Raw genomic sequence first — 15,820 nt, 5'->3', positions numbered from 1 at the left:
TATTAGCTGAATAATTTTTACTATCAACCATCTGCACACAACAAATGCCAGGGATAATAAGTCTGACTGTTCCAAGTGCTAAAACTGGATGTTTTACGCCTTTGCACCTAAAGAGTATCCTCTGAAACCTGTAACTCATCATAGCCAAATAAAATTGTGTAAAGCACCTGTTATACCTGAGAGAGTCCCCTGGCTGGGTGAGGGAGGAACTTGAAAGGCATACACATTATCTCCCTCTGCGATAGTATTCAGGTCCTCTTCATCAAAGAAAGACCGCTGGAATCCACTGGGATACAGTTCAACTAAGATCACCTGAAATGAGAAAGATCATTTTCCCTCTTGATTTCTGAAAGAGAAATCAACAGATAAGAAATCTAAAAGTGACTGATAGTCAACACCCATTTTCACCCTTTCCTTCCTTCTAATTGGCTACTTATTTTTAGTAGTAAGGCATAGTAGATATAACAATTAGATTGTCCACAGACATCTCAAGTGCGACAAAAAAAAGAAACTGAAGAAAAAAAAAAAATCTAAGTTTTACACCCAGCTAAACAAGCATAGAAAAATGACAACAAAATAAAGCCCTCCTCATGTGAACAAAAAGTGAGTGTTTACTACAGAGTGAAAAAATTTCTGAATAGGTTTACTAACCTTTTTCACATGATTGCATACATAAAAAAATATTTTTACCAAACTTTGAAGTAAATAGGAGATGGTTTGGTAGCAGAGTAGAGGGGTGACTACTGTGGTGGCCCTGACTGCCCTAGACCCAACTCTGCTACCCTGAAGGCTGAAGAAATCAATATCTTAGCACACATAACCTATTCGAGGTACACTGCCTGGGAAGTTCTCTTTCAAAAGATGCATTTCAGGGCTGAGCACAGTGGCTCACGCCTATAATCCCAACACTTTGGGAGGCTGAGGAGGGAGGGTCACTTGAGCCCAGGAGTTCAAGACCAGCCTGGGCAACATAGCAGGACCCCATCTCTACACAATTTTTATTTTTTAAATTAGCCAGGCATGGTGGCATGAGCCTGTAGTCCCAGCTACTCAGGAGGCTGAGGTGGGAGGATCCCTTGAGCCCAGCAGTTCAAGGCTGCAGTAAGTTATGATCACACACCTGCACTCCAGCCAGGGCAACAGAGGAAAATCCTGTCATTCATTCATTCATTTATTCATTCATTCATAAATAAATACATAGATTTCAGGATTTACAAACCCGAATCAAAGAGAAAACTTGAGTTGTAGGAGAAATGATGAACCAAAGAAAATGGTAAATATTATCGACTATATAAAGCTAAAATAATAACTATTACTACTATTACAGTTGGAGGTAGAGAAGGGATTAAAATACTGGACAATAATATCTAAATCAAAAAGGTATAAGGGGATTTAATGCCATGCCAAGATCCTTGTGTTACATGGGAAGATTAACATTAGACTAGTAATTACGCAAGTTGACATTTTAATAACCACTGAAAGAATGGAAATATAATGTATATGTACTTCATCCCAGAAGAGACGAAATAAAGAAAAATTGCTCAATCTAAAAGAATCATCTTCTAAAAGAAGAAGACTGCTCAATCTAAAAATTGGGGGGTTAGGGGGCAATACAAAATAGAAAAACAGGGTAAATAGCATAAGATGACATAAATAAATCCAAATACAGGCCAGGCGCGGTGGCTCACACCTGTAATCCCAAAACATTGGGAGGTTGAGGTAGGCAGATCACGAGGTCAAGAGATCGAGACCATCCTGGCCAACACAGTGAAACCCCGTCTCTACTAAAAACACAAAAAATTAGCCAGGCGTGGTGGCAGGCACCTGTAGTCCCAGCTACTCGGGAGGCTGAGGCAGGAGAATCACTTGAACCCTGGAGGTGGAGGCTGCAGTGAGCTGAGATCATGCCACTGCACTCCAGCCTGGTGACAGAGTGAGACTCCGTCAATAATAATAATAATAATAATAATAGAAAAATAAATCCAAATACATATATCTATGATTTTAGATAATATATATGCAATACACTTGCCAGCTAAAGAAAACAAAACATCAAAACAGATGACTTTAAGTTTCAGTGGAAAATGCTCATCCCACACTGGCATCCCCAAGTGATTCTCATCTCCCTGAACCAACACATCACACCTCTCAAATTCCTGCCGGATTTTTCATGCTCTTAATTATTCAAACGCTCCCTCTCATAGACTTCTCCCTTTTGATCTTTTCTTACGGCCACTTTCTCCCCAGGACTCTCACCCACTGTCCCCGTCTCTCTCCGTCTCTTTCAATAACTCCCCATAGTGCCCTTTAGAGTTTACAAAGCAAGATACACACATTTCCGCCGCTACCTGGGAGAGTCATAAATATTCTAGGAGGGGCGATAGAGGTCAGAGGGATTGATTGGGCAGGGTCAGAAAGGAGCCCACTGGGGTGATGGGGAGGCTGAGGAAGCGTGGAGGTTATAGGAATATAGCTACGAATGTAGAGAAAGCCAGCAAACCACAATCTTCAGGTAGGTAGACGTTACTGTATGCGTGGCATGTCTTCCCAACAAGGTTAAAAATAGTTTTTGATTTGAAAAAAATCCCATGAGATAGTCAGGGAAGTGTCAATTTTCCATTTCACAGTTAAGGACACAGAGCCAATCGCGTACTGCGTCCAGGCTCAGAAACCTAGGGAGCTACTGAATCACCCTGAGGGCTGTCCCATCCTGCCACGTGGCTTAGCGCCACCATGGCCTCCTCCCTGTTCCTCATGAGGGCCCCTCCAGGCACCGTGAATCCAATCCCTTTAGCAGGACTCATTTGAAAAGAAAACAAGTAGAACACAGCCATCCCAGCTTCCCCCAGATGTTCTCTCTCACGTCACACATCCTCAGTTCTCTCAGCAGGTCCTCCTGTTTCACTCACTGTTCCTTTAGTGTCCTGGTTTATATTCCCAAGACTGAAAATACACAGTGGTGACTTGGGCTATGAAGTCAAACCATCGAAATCCAAATCCTGGCTCAGCCACTTACTAGCTAGTGACGTTGGGCAAGTCACTTAACCTCTCAGGGCTTCTTTATTCCCCATTAGTAAGAGGAGGATAATTGTAATGTCTACTGCACAGGACACCTGTGATTAAACCAGGCATGAATAGAAAGGGCACAGAACAGTGCCTCACACTTAGTAAGCACTACCTAGGGGTAGGTATTGTTGGAATTATTATGATCATAATCGTCATCGCCTTCTTGGAAGGCAAAGGTGTTCTTTTCTGGTCATTCTGTGTCAATTCAGGGAGAAGTCAAGGCCCAGTCATCCCAGACGCCAGGCACTACTAATCAAACAGAAACCCATGAGTCATGCTGGAGTCACCTGGGAACCACAAATTGGCCTAAACAGCCTAGACAGCTGGCTCACTTAGCATTCTGTCATCCAATGACCAGGTCCCAGTGCAATTCTATCACACCTCATCTGCAGGGACGCCTCCTTCCTCTGCAACCATCCTCCTCAGGACTGCCACTGTGCTGAGGATTGGCACGGCCAGGCCAACCCGCAGGAACCGCTGGCTCTTAGAGGGGAAGACCAAGGTGACACTCAAGAACCTGGAAAACAGGAAGGGGCAACACCCTTAAAGGACTGACAGGAACTGTGAACGACATTGTTGATGATGGATCAAGGCCGGGCACAGTGGCTCACACCTGTAATCCTAGCACTTTGGGAGGCTGAGGCGGCTGGATCACCTGAGGTCCAGAGTTCGAGACTAGCCTGGCCAGCATGGTGAAACCCCGTCTCCACTAAAAGTACAAAAAAATTAGCTGAGTGTGGTGGCAGGCACCTGTAATCCCAGCTACTCGGGAGGCTGAGGCAGGAGAATCGCTTGAACCTGGGAGGCGGGGGTTGCAGTGAGCAGAGATGGCACCACTGGACTCCAGCCTGGGTGACAGAGCGAGACTCCACCTCAAAAAAAAAAAAAACAAAAGAAAGATAATGGATCAAGTTCAGCACGTAGTTAATCTCTACTTCCTGGTTGTGTCCCTGTACTTGGTACATTGTCACCAGGTGGCAGGGTAGAGCCAAATCTTCTAAGCTACTTTTCCAGCGAGTTGGGGAGAAAAAAAGTATTTGATTAAGAATCACCATAGAGATGTCCGATCTCAAGGCTCTAGTTGTTAAATAGATAAGCTTAAACAAAAACAAACTCCACAGTTTGAAAATTAAAGCAGTCAAGATGTTTTTCTCAGTACAAACCAACACTACTGATGACATTCTCCTTAGCGAGAGTCTCCTTTGGAAATCGCTTCTCCTTCCCACCAGCATATGAAGGCCCAGTCTTGCAGCCACTGTTTCTCTTGATCTGTACTCCACTAACTGCCCAAGTCACACAGGTAATTAATTAATAGAGCTGGGATTCGAACCTGGGCCGTCTGGCTCCTGAGTCAATGGTCTTAACCCCTGTGCTGCGCTGTGTCAGGCTAGGAGTCTTAGATCATCACATCTATAAGTTGACATTATCTGATGGTGTCACTGATGATAGACAGCATGAGCCATGTTCTAGTATAAGCCAATAGTTATATTTCCAGTGCAGAATATCAGCAGCACAGGATTTTAGAGCAGAAAGGGAGATTGAGTTGCCGAGGAAGGCCTTCTGAAGATGTCATGTCTTCAGCTGCATCTTTTTTTTTTTTTTTTTTTTTTTGAGACAGAGTCTTGCTCTGTCGCCCAGGCTGGAGTGCAGTGGCCGGATCTCGGCTCACTGCAAGCTCCGCCTCCCGGGTTTACGCCATTCTCCTGCCTCAGCCTCCCGAGTAGCTGGGACTACAGGCGCCCGTCACCTCGCCCGGCTAGTTTTTTGTATTTTTTTTAGTAGAGACGGGGTTTCACCGTGTTAGCCAGGATGGTCTCGATCTCCTGACCTCGTGATCCGCCCGTCTCGGCCTCCCAAAGTGCTGGGATTACAGGCTTGAGCCACCGCGCCCGGCCTTCAGCTGCATCTTAAAGGCAGGAGATGTCAACAGGCACAGGGTAAGAGAAATGGCACTTCAGGAGGTGGGAAACATAAAGAGGAAATGCCTCTGTTCCAATGCCAGAAAAGACGCCCCACATAGGAGCTTACCCACATGCCAGGACACGGTCATTGGCCATTTGCCTTCCTGGTCACTGCGAAGGTTTGGGCTTACTTTTTTTTTTTTTTTTTTTTTTGAGGTGGNGTCTTGGAATGTATACCCCACAGATAAGGAGAAGCTACTGTAATAAGTAAACAAACAATCCAATTTGCTTTGAGGTTTGGTTTTTTTTTTTTTTTTTTTTTTTTTTTTTTTGAGGTGGAGTCTCGCTCTGTCACCCAGGCTGGAGTGAAGTGGCCGGATCTCAGCTCACTACAAGCTCCGCCTCCTGGGTTTACGCCATTCTCCTGCCTCAGCCTCCCGAGTAGCTGGGACTACAGGTGCCCGCCACCACGCCCGGCTAATTTTTTGTATTTTTTTTAGTAGAGACGGGGTTTCACCGTGTTAGCCAGGATGGTCTCAATCTCCTGACCTCGTGATCCGCCCGTCTCGGCCTCCCAAAGTGCTGGGATTACAGGCTTTAGCCACCGCGCCCAGCCTGGGCTTACTTTTATAGAACTCGGCCCATAGTGCCTGTTACCCAGCCCTACCTCCACTTTTCTTTGTCACTCATCTTCCCCAAACAACCCTTTTCCTCTTTCTTTGCTCCTTAAAGATATCTTTTTCCTACACCTTCCCAGAGAAGAAAATAGATTTTTGAAATTGAAATAAAGCTGGGGAAAAAAAAAAAAAAAGCAGGTGGCCGCAGATTTTCTCTAGTTTGCCTCCGTGTGACCAAGTGAGACCAACGGGTCCGTGCCAGCTTCTGAATGGGCCACAGACCTAAGTCTGGCAATTGTGCCAAACATTCATAATTCCTTCCTCAGTTAGAGAAGGGACACAGTAACCTTTTACTCTGTCAATTTCAATAGTTGAATGTCCTCCAGCTATAGGGCTGGTTTCCAGAGAAATGCTGGCTGAGAAGCAAAGGAGAGAAAATGGCAGGTGTGAGGCCAGAAGGTTCCCCGTAATGAGTAAGGATGGAAGTCAAGTTCACTGGGCAAGCCGCGACACTCACGTACCTCGTCTGGCGCAAGGGGATAGGTAGGGACACACACAGGAAAGGGTCGAAGGTGTTGCTCTGTTTCAGGCAGTGGGGACAAGTCAAGGAAGATCTGTGAGGGTGAAGAACAGAGGCGAACGTTTAATCACACGTAAACAATTTGGCGGTAAAATTCAATACAGAATTACCCTTGCATTTCCACTCCCAGTGATTCCACTCCTAGGTACATACCCAGAAGAATTGAAAACAGGTGTTCAAATACTTGTATACAAGTGTTCATAGCTGCTCCATTCACAATAGTTAAGATGGGAACAATCCAGCTATCCATCAACAGACAAATGGGTAACAGAATATGGTACATCCACATAGTGGGATACAACTCAGCCATAGAAAGGAATGAACCCCGGTCTGTACAACAATGTGGGTGAACCTTGAAAACAGTAAGCTAAATGAAAGCAGCCAGGCATGAAAGGGCACATATTGCATGATCCCGCTTATATGTAGTATCCAGAACAGGTAATGCCATAGACACAGAAAACAAATTGGTGGTTGCCAGGAGCTGAGGGAAGGGAGGATGAGGCTGACTGCTTACTGGGTACCAGGTTTTATTTTGGGGTGATGAAATGGTTAGGAACTAGGAGGTGGTAGGTGCACAACACTGTGAATGTACATGTCCCTGAATTGCATGCTTTAGAGTGTTTAACTTCATGTTACAGGACTTTCACCTCCATTTTTTTGTAAAAAGGGAAAAGAAACTTTAGGACATATATAAATGAACTGACTATGGGAAGGGAAGCTATAACCCGTCCCTGCCATACAAACCCAGCATGCCAACTTCCAGGCTGAAGGGATCTCAGGGCCATCTCTTCCCCTGCTTCTCAGCCTCCCTGTGCCCCGGAACCACAGGAAGCTTTTTAAAAAAATTCCAATGTCCAGGCCCCACTCCCAGAGATTCTGTTTCAAGGTGGGTAGAGAGGGGTCCAGACATCAAAATCTTTCTAAAATCCTGAGAGCTTTTAAGCTCCCCAAATGACCCCAGTGTTCACCCATAGTAGAGAACCACTGACACCGCCCACCCTCCTTACTGTACAGAAGAAGAAACAACAGAAGTCACTCCTTAAAGTAATAACTAACATTGCAATAGCATTTACTAAGAATCGAGCATCATTCTGAGCACTGAGCATAGATGAACCCGTTTACCACCCATAGCAACTGATATTATGCCCATTGTACAGAAGAGAAACCTGAAGCACAGCGAGGTTAAGTAATCTGCTGAAGAACACACAGCTCTTAAGGAAGAAAGCTAGGCTCGGTTTCCCGACTCCATGCTCATATCATTCCTGTGTTCTTTAGTAGAAATCAGTGATGTGTCAATTGGTTCAGAGTAGATACATATAATGTTCATTTATATTCTTTCAACTCTTTTAAACTTAATACTCCCTTACTTTAAAATGGAGCTCGGAAAATGAAATGCAACATTTTTTTTTTTTTTTTTTTTTAGAGACAGAGTCTCATGCTGTCACCCGGGCTGGAGGGCAACGGCGTGATCTCAGCTCACTGCAACCTCTGCCTTTTGGATTCAAGCGATTCTCCCTACTCAGCCTCCTGAGTAGCTGGGATTACAGGTGCCCGCCACCACGCCCAGCTAATTTTTTTGTATTTTTTTCAGTAGAGATGGGGTTTCGCTATGTTGGTCAGGCTGGTCTCGAACTCCTGACCTCATGATCCACCCACCTCAGCCTCCCAAAGTGCTGGGATTATAGGCGTGAGCCACTGTGCCCAGGTGAAATGCAACTTTTATATTCCACATGTACGTACCAATTTTCTTTCTCCTATCATATGATGCAAGGGATTTCTCTTCATGCTACGTTACTAATTGTAAAAATCTACATTAACTTCTCTGAGGACACAGAACAAGACCACCCTGGCAGTCTGACTCTGAAGTCCATACTCTTAGCACTGTATGACATTCCCGGGATAAGTCAGCAAGTAAAGCCAAAGCTGGTATCAGAACAGGTTTCTTGAGTCCTTGTGGAAAGTGCCCGTCTTGTTTGATTGGTTTTCCACTGAGCAGACAAATAGGAAAATCCAGGGACAAACAGGAACATAAAGGGGAGGGTGCCGCCTGAGGCACTCCTGGGTGATCTGTCCATTACAAGTCAGTTATCTTGGATACAACTTATCAGACCATCAACCTGATTACAGAAAACAGGCCCCAGTACTGGACATTCCATCGCCCCTGCTGCCTCAGGTCATTTGCCTTTGGGAGACCCATGGTAGGCAGTGTTTTTGTTGAAAGCACTGTATCCGACAGTGAGTGCCAGCCAGCCAGAAACCCAACATTTCTGGGGTTTCCTCTGCCACTGCATCTCTCCTCCAATCCTTCTCCACCTCTGTCCATCACGTACCTAGGCAAAAAATTGGCCTGAAGGAGATACTTGGGTCATTGGGAAATCCCCAAATTCCCATTTCACAAGTATGTAAACCAATGAGAGAGAATGTTTTTCATTGACGTCTTCGTGTTTTTCAGCCTGCTAAAACTATGCCGGGTTGCATTCTTCTTGAAGCATTGCAACATATGAAACCAGTTCAGGAATATGACTTTTTACATTGAGCCACCAACTGCTATCTGCTAGCAAGCGATGAGTGGTTTGTAGAAAAACAAATAGAATGGGCAAATTTTATATTGAAAGAATGAAAATGGGCCGGGCACGGTGGTTCATGCCTGGAATCCCAGCACTTTGGGAGACCGAGGCGGGCGATCGCCTGAGGTCAGGAGCTTGAGACCAACCTGGTCAACATGGTGAAACCCCATCTCTAGTAAAATTACAAAAATTAGCCAGACGTGGTGGCCAGTGCCTGTAATCCCAGCTACTTGGGAAGCTGAGGCAGGAGAATCGCTTGCACCCGGGAGGTGGAGGTTGCAGTTGCAGTGAGCTGAGATCGTGCCATTGCACTACAGCCTGGGCGACAAAAGCAAAACTCCGTCTCAAAAAAATAAAAATAAAATAAAATAAAGAATGAAAAAGTATAATGTTTTCATAAGAAACTATAGGAAAGATGTGAAATATATCCATGTATCAAAGGTTGAGAAATGAGGACAGACTGATGTGATCAACATCTGGAAGAAGATGGAGAAGCAGCTTCAGTTTTACAAAAAGCTCTGGCTACGTTACCAGGCTACAGCAATATTCCCCAATGTGGCCTGACGGATGCCTCCGTTCTCCCCATTCGCTCCAGGACATTCACAGTCCTGCTGTGCTGTCTTGCAAGCGCACTCACGGGGCAAAGGAACACAAAATCACCCCACTGCCTTTCAATGTTCACAGGCCCATTTCCCTAAGTTAGTCATTCTCCTTGTCAAATTGCTTCTGTTACAAAGCTAACCCTGTCAGTGCTACTAAAACTCAGGGCTGCGGTTTGCTTTTCCACCTGCTACAAATGCCCACCAATGAGCCCTAGGCTTTGCCCCTGAATTTCTTGTCACTCTGCCCTTTAACTGCTGCCAAATACACACACATCTTTCACCTCAAACCCAGTCCACTTGACCTGCTCACTGGACAGTGGATCTGACGTCTACGCAAACAGCAATAATTATGCCAATACATAAGCAAGATCTCACCTTTCGGAGATCTGTTCTGAGGAAGCCTTCAAAAACATCCTTAGACTTTCTGTGGATAAAGGCTATGAAGGACATGAAGAACTTGTGCACACACACACACAGACACACTCCTCCAGCCAAAACTCCAACATAGCCACAATCGTTGGTTGTTAGACTTACAGACACTCTTAGACTGTGATGATAATCACATAGAATAACTAAATATCTTTGCTACAGTCCAGGATCTTCCACACGCTAGTACTGGAGGTTCCTCTTCTCTCCCTCAACCAAAGTCAACAACTCAGCCCCTTAAAAGGGGTTTAAGGGACGATGCCTCTGAATTAACCCATAATAACACATCCGTCAATTACATCAAGAAGGCTGATGCCATCCCAGGCAAGCCCTCCCCAAGGAGAGGAAGCCAGGAGAGAGTCAGGGACAGCAGGAGCCGCCAGCCAGGCACTGCCACTACCGACCACTGCAGGAAACCACCTCACAGACCTCAAGGCATCCCTGACGGCACCTTGTCTTTATCAGCAGGCACAAAGCAGGCATTTTCAGCCACTGCCAGTTCATCTTTAGCGTGAACACCTCACCTCTTACTCATCGTGCTATAGGAAAAATACCCAAAGGGCACTGATGGTCCATAATATCCAATCAGCTCAAATGTCACTTCCTCGGAAGTCCTCCCCACCCCCGATTCATCCCACGTCAAGTCAGGCATGTACTTCAAAGCACCCTCGATTTTTCCTCCGAAGCACTCATCAGTTATAATCATAGAAAAACCCAAGAGTCACCGTAAATCCTAGATTCTCATCTCTCCCTTAGTCCCTCTACCCCTCACCACGTTAGCAAGACTGGGGTGAGGGGTTAGGGGTAGAGGGACTAATGGAAAGATGCTGACTCTCCATCCAAACACATACTCCAAACCCCTCCACTTCCCTCCATCTCTACCGCCACCTCTGCCGTTCCAACCACCATTGCTCTCCCGCTGGGACCACAGTGGCAACACCAACTGTTGCTCCTGCCTCCTCTCGCCTCCCTGCATTGCTCATAAAAAGCAGTTGCTTCTGGGCCGGGTGCAGTGGCTCATGCCTGTAATCCTAGCACTTTGGGAGGCCGAGGCAGGTGTATCACTAGAGGTCAGGAGTTCGAGACCAGCCTGGCCAGCATGATGAAATCCCCATCTCTACTAAAAATACAAAAATGTGCTGGGCATGGTGGCACATGCCTGTAGTCCCAGCTACTTGGGAGGCCAAGGCAGGAGAATGGCTTGAACCCCGGAAGCAGGGGTTGCAATGAGCTGAGATCATGCTACTGCACTCTAGCCTGGGTGACAGCATGTGACTCTGTCTCAAAAAAAAAACAACAACAAAAAAAAAAAAACAGTCACTTCTGAAACTGATGAACTAGATCACTCCCTCCTTTAACCCTGCAGTGTCTTCCTGTGTCCTTGAGACTAAAACCCGCACACTTGGACTGAAAACCTGCCCTACCAGGTCCCCACCCAACTCTCCAGCCCATCTCCAGTGCATGCTTGTAATCCCAGCTACTCTATTCTTTGGCAGCTACCCTGGGCTTTCCATTTCTTGAACTTGCCAGGATTATTCCTACTTCTGGCTCTTCGCCTGTGCTGTGTCCTCTGCCTGGAATACTCTGTCCCCAGTTATTAAATGGTAGACTCCTTGTCACTCTGTTTTCAGCTCCACCATCCCTCCGATAAGAAACCTTCCCTGCCCGCCTTATGGAATGTTGGCCACTCCCCCCGCCTCCCAAGTGACTCCTTATCTTTCTGCTGATGGCTGTCACAGGTTGTTGTTTACTTGTACATTATCTAACATTCCCCCAGGTAGAATGTGAGCTCCCTGAGAATGGACTGAGTCTTGTTCACAGCACCTACAAGACAACCCAGCACACAGTAGGGCATGAATGAAATCTCTAAAGAATCCACAAGGATTCAGCCGGGAGTTCTACTCCTCATGGTAACTGCTGGACCAAGCACATTAGCAGGCACTTGAATATTTGAAAGAAGGAAAAAGAGTATGGGGACGAGAGGGGAACTGAACAGAGAAATAGGTGAATGAATTGTACAAGGACACAGATGAATTTGACCTGCTGGCGATGATCGGTGATCCCTCCCCTCTCTCTAACACGCTTCACCTTATAGTCCCCTTTCCCTCGTTCTAAATGTTCTTCTTTCTCTTCCTCTATGCTTTTCCTCTGTCTCTTTATTTTTGGTTCTAGCACCCTCTGCGTTGGGCACCTGAAGATAAGACAGATGCCCGGTTGGGCACGGTGGCTCACCCCTGTAATCCCAACACTTTGGGAACCCGAGGCAGGTGGATCACAAGGTCAGGAGTTCGAGACCAGACTGACCAACATGGTGAAACCCCATCTCTAATGAAAATTAAAAAAAAAAAAAAAAAAAAATTAGCCGGCGTGGTGGTGCACACCTGTAATCCCAGCTACTCAGGAGGCTGAGGCAGGAAAATCACTTGAACCCGGGAAGTGGAGGCTGCAGGGTGCCAAGATCGTGCCATTGCACTCCAGCCTGGGCATCAGAGGGAGAGTCCGTCTCAAAAAAAAAAAAAAAAACAACAGATAAAACAGATGCCCTACAAGCGGCTTTCATGGCCAGTAGTTTTCAAGACTGGTGACCACAAAATCTAGGTTTCCTCTCTGCATACCTCCTCCTGGAGAGGAACCACATCCCTCAGGAAATGAGAAAGGCTTTCTTCAGGCATGACAGAGAAATCTGAGCTCAAGGGGTGTGATCCTCTTTACTCTGTACGTTAAACAACCGCAAACAGGAACGGAGAGCCCACAGTCACCCCGGCCGTTTCGTCAGGGTCCCCGTCCCTGGTGAGGCAGAGAGTGACAGAACTTATCAAGTGCTATAGATTTTTCTTCACCAGTGGAAAACAGCTTAGTTTCAAAGACTATTTGGTCTTCCTAAATAATCAACCTCTAAAGACAGTAATGATACCCTATTTATCTTTTCAGTGGTTATTGAATAGAATAGGAATCCTAAATCAGGATAGTTTCCGGGCAGTTTTAAGTGACCTCTTGCTGTGCAAACACAAAGAAGACACGTCCCCAGAAAGTATGGAAGTAAATGGCTCTAAGTAAGGAAATTCTAGAAGACGGAATAATTATTTCCTTGTTTGAAGATAAGTCAATAAGAGAAGAAAACCACCTGGAGACCTCCAAAAAACCACTGCAGAGCAATGCAAAGGGAAGATTATCCAGACGACTCAGAGAAAAGCACGGCTTTGAAATGATTTACTGCAACATCCAGAAGAAAAATACAAAAAACTCTTTTTGGTATCCATAATAGAGAACAGAGTTTCTGTGAAACTGAAGGAGCGGCAGAGAATCACAATGAATGGACAGGGTTAGCTGGAAAAACAACAGAAGAATTGCGAAGAAAGCAAAAAGGCAGGACTTGTGCTTTAAAGATATTTCAGGGGACAAATCCTGGTTCTGCCACTTATCATATGTCCGTAGAAAAAGCCCAACCTCCCAGATGTTAATACTCACCCCCTGAGACTTTTTGTAAGGCTTAAAATATCTATAGACACACACACATAGATACATACACATGAATACATATATTGGCAACACACAGACACACACACACACACACACACAGAGGCAAGCATCTTAGAGGTGGCTCTTTGTAACCAATGACTTCCTCATCTAAATCCTGCCTGCTGTGCTCATTCCCACCTTTAAGCTTGCATTTGTTCTTGTTGAATATCTTCCTACCCATTCGTACTTCTATTCATCCTGCAGAGGCCAACAAAAGGCACACTTCCTCTGAGAAGCCCATGGGGTTTTCTCCCCTCTCTGACCTTTCACTGCTGCTGTCAGTGCTTTCACTGAACATTATAATATTGAAACTATTCTGCCTTGTATGAGTCTCTGCACTTTCATATAAAAAAAAGCTCAAAGAGAACACATACTTTCTGAAGTCAAAGGCTGCATACGTTTTTTTATTGTTTGTTTATTTACTTATTTTTTTGAGACAGGGTCTCACTCTGTTGCCCAGGCTGGAGTACAGTGGTGCGATCACGGATCACTGTACTCCAGCCTCGATCACAGCCCCGACCTCCTGGGCCCAAGCAATCCTCCTTTCTCAGCCTCCCGAGTAGGTGGGACCACAGGCACGTGCCACACCCAGCTAGGATTTTTTTTTTTTTTTTTTTTGGTACAGATGGGGTCTCCCTATGTGGCCCAGGCTGTATATATATTTTTATATCCTCCATAATGCTTGGAAACTCTTGAGCTCAGAATGACTTGTTAAGTTGGGCTCTCTGGAGAGAGAACAAACAGGAAGGGTCTCCCCAACTTCAGAGTGACTGCTTGCTAGTGAGATCCCAGCTCACATTTACCTTCTATAGAATCACCCTCTTATCACCTCTCCTTCAAGTAAGGTGGAGGGCCCAGGAGCCAAGAAGAAGGAAAAGAAGAAATACTAAAGGTCAGAGACAACAGGAGTGTGTGCTTAGTCAGGATTTATAATGGGAGAGAGAAGGGTGTTTGTGGTTTTGTTGTTTGGAAATCTCAGGGTAAATCTGGCAATGGGAGACTGGTTACCAGGAATTGAGTTTGTGGGCTTGGGTGATACATTCTAAACACATCCCCGTCTTACCTATATTGTGCTTGAAAGTGGCTTTGCACAAAGCTTTCACCTAAAGGAAGCTGAGCTGATGGTGACAGGCAGTTCTCAGAGGTTTTATTGGCTTCAGGTGGAAGCTGCAAAGAAATGAGGAAAGGAAGCCAGATTAGATACACCTCTCGTCACTCAACTGCTTCCAGACCACCGAGCCCATGCTTCCTCCTGGGCCCACATCATCCCTTTCTGGGCTTCTGTAGAGTCTCAACCTTCAGTGCTGCCTTTACTATAACTCAAGTTTCTTTCAATCCCCTGACCTCCCAAATTCTCTGGGACAAAAAGTGTGTGTGTATTAAAAGAGCAAACCTGAGCCTGAACCTTGGCGGATGCTCGCTCATTCTCATCAGCCTCACCTGTTCCCCCTGGATGGACGGCCCTGTGCATTATCTCTGTCCCACTCAGTTTCAATGTCTAGGTGCCTTTTGTATATTTCACGGGGTGGGCTTGCCGTCATCTCGAATGCATCCACACCAAATATCTCCACCTTCCACCTGCCTGCTAAATCATTCCTGCCCACATTTTCCAAGAGGCCAGTTTCACATAAGTATTCTCTTTTGCAGGCAAATGAGTCTTTTAGTTTTTCAATTTGGTGCACAAGCTTCCTTCACTCCATCCATCAGTGCTTGTGTCCTTTACATTCCCCTTGCGTTTCCTCGTTTCCTGTGGCTGCGATAGCAAATTATCACAAACTGGGAGCTGTAAACAATAGCTTATTCTCTCACAGCAGCCATCCAAAATCAGTATCACTGCACTGAAATCAAGGTGTGGGCAGGGTTGCACTCCCTCCAGAGGCTCTAGGTGAGAGTCTGTTCCTTGACTCTTCCAACTCTGGTGGCTGCCGGAATTCCTTGGCTTGTGACCACATCACTCGTTTTCAATCCTAGCATCTTCAACTCTCTCTCTGCTCTGTCTTCACATAGCTTTCTCCTATGTGTGTCGCAAATCTCCCCCAGCCTCTCTTTCAGAAGAACACTGGTAGCATTTAGAGCCCACCTGGATAATTCAGCTTAATGACCCCATCTCAAGATTCTTAATCACATCTCCAAAGTCTTTACCATAGAAGGTAACGATATGATGTGGCTGTGTCCCTACCCAAATCTCATCTTGAGTTGTAATCCTCACAATCCCCGCATGTCTAGAGAGAGACCTGGTGGGAGGTGATTGGATCATGAGGGCGGTTCCCCTATGCTGTTCTCGTGTTAGTGAGTTCTCATGAGAGCTGATGGTTTTATAAGGGGTGCTTCCCTTTGCTGCTCACTCTTCTCTCTCCTGACGCCTTGTGAAGATGGTGCCTGCTTTCCCTTCCACCATGACTGTAAGTTTCCTGAGGCCTCCCCAGTCATGTGGAACTGTGAGTCAATTAAACCTCTTTCTTTTGTAAGTTACCCAGTCTCAGGTATTCCTTTATAGCAGCGTGAAAACAGACTAATACAGATAACATCTACAAGATGCAGC

General features: G+C 45.7%; 1 protein-coding gene across 2 annotated transcripts in view; it reads right to left on the bottom strand.

The window, feature by feature from the left end:
- Positions 1-15,820, bottom strand: part of USP43 (ubiquitin specific peptidase 43) — an 86,233-nt gene that overhangs the window by 50,376 nt on the left and 20,037 nt on the right. For both annotated transcript variants that reach the window (XM_025362343.1, XM_025362344.1), the window contains exons 3-6: positions 14,342-14,445; positions 6,106-6,198; positions 3,448-3,583; positions 177-312 (exon numbers count right to left, since the gene is read on the bottom strand). In XM_025362343.1, the coding sequence (XP_025218128.1) occupies positions 177-312; positions 3,448-3,583; positions 6,106-6,198; positions 14,342-14,445 (469 nt within the window). The remainder of the gene's footprint in view (positions 1-176; positions 313-3,447; positions 3,584-6,105; positions 6,199-14,341; positions 14,446-15,820) is intronic.

Source organism: Theropithecus gelada, chromosome 16, assembly GCF_003255815.1.
Source record: "Theropithecus gelada isolate Dixy chromosome 16, Tgel_1.0, whole genome shotgun sequence".
NCBI lineage: Eukaryota > Metazoa > Chordata > Mammalia > Primates > Cercopithecidae > Theropithecus > Theropithecus gelada.
Note: the sequence above shows the minus strand (reverse complement) of the source record. Positions and strands in the feature narration are given on the sequence as shown.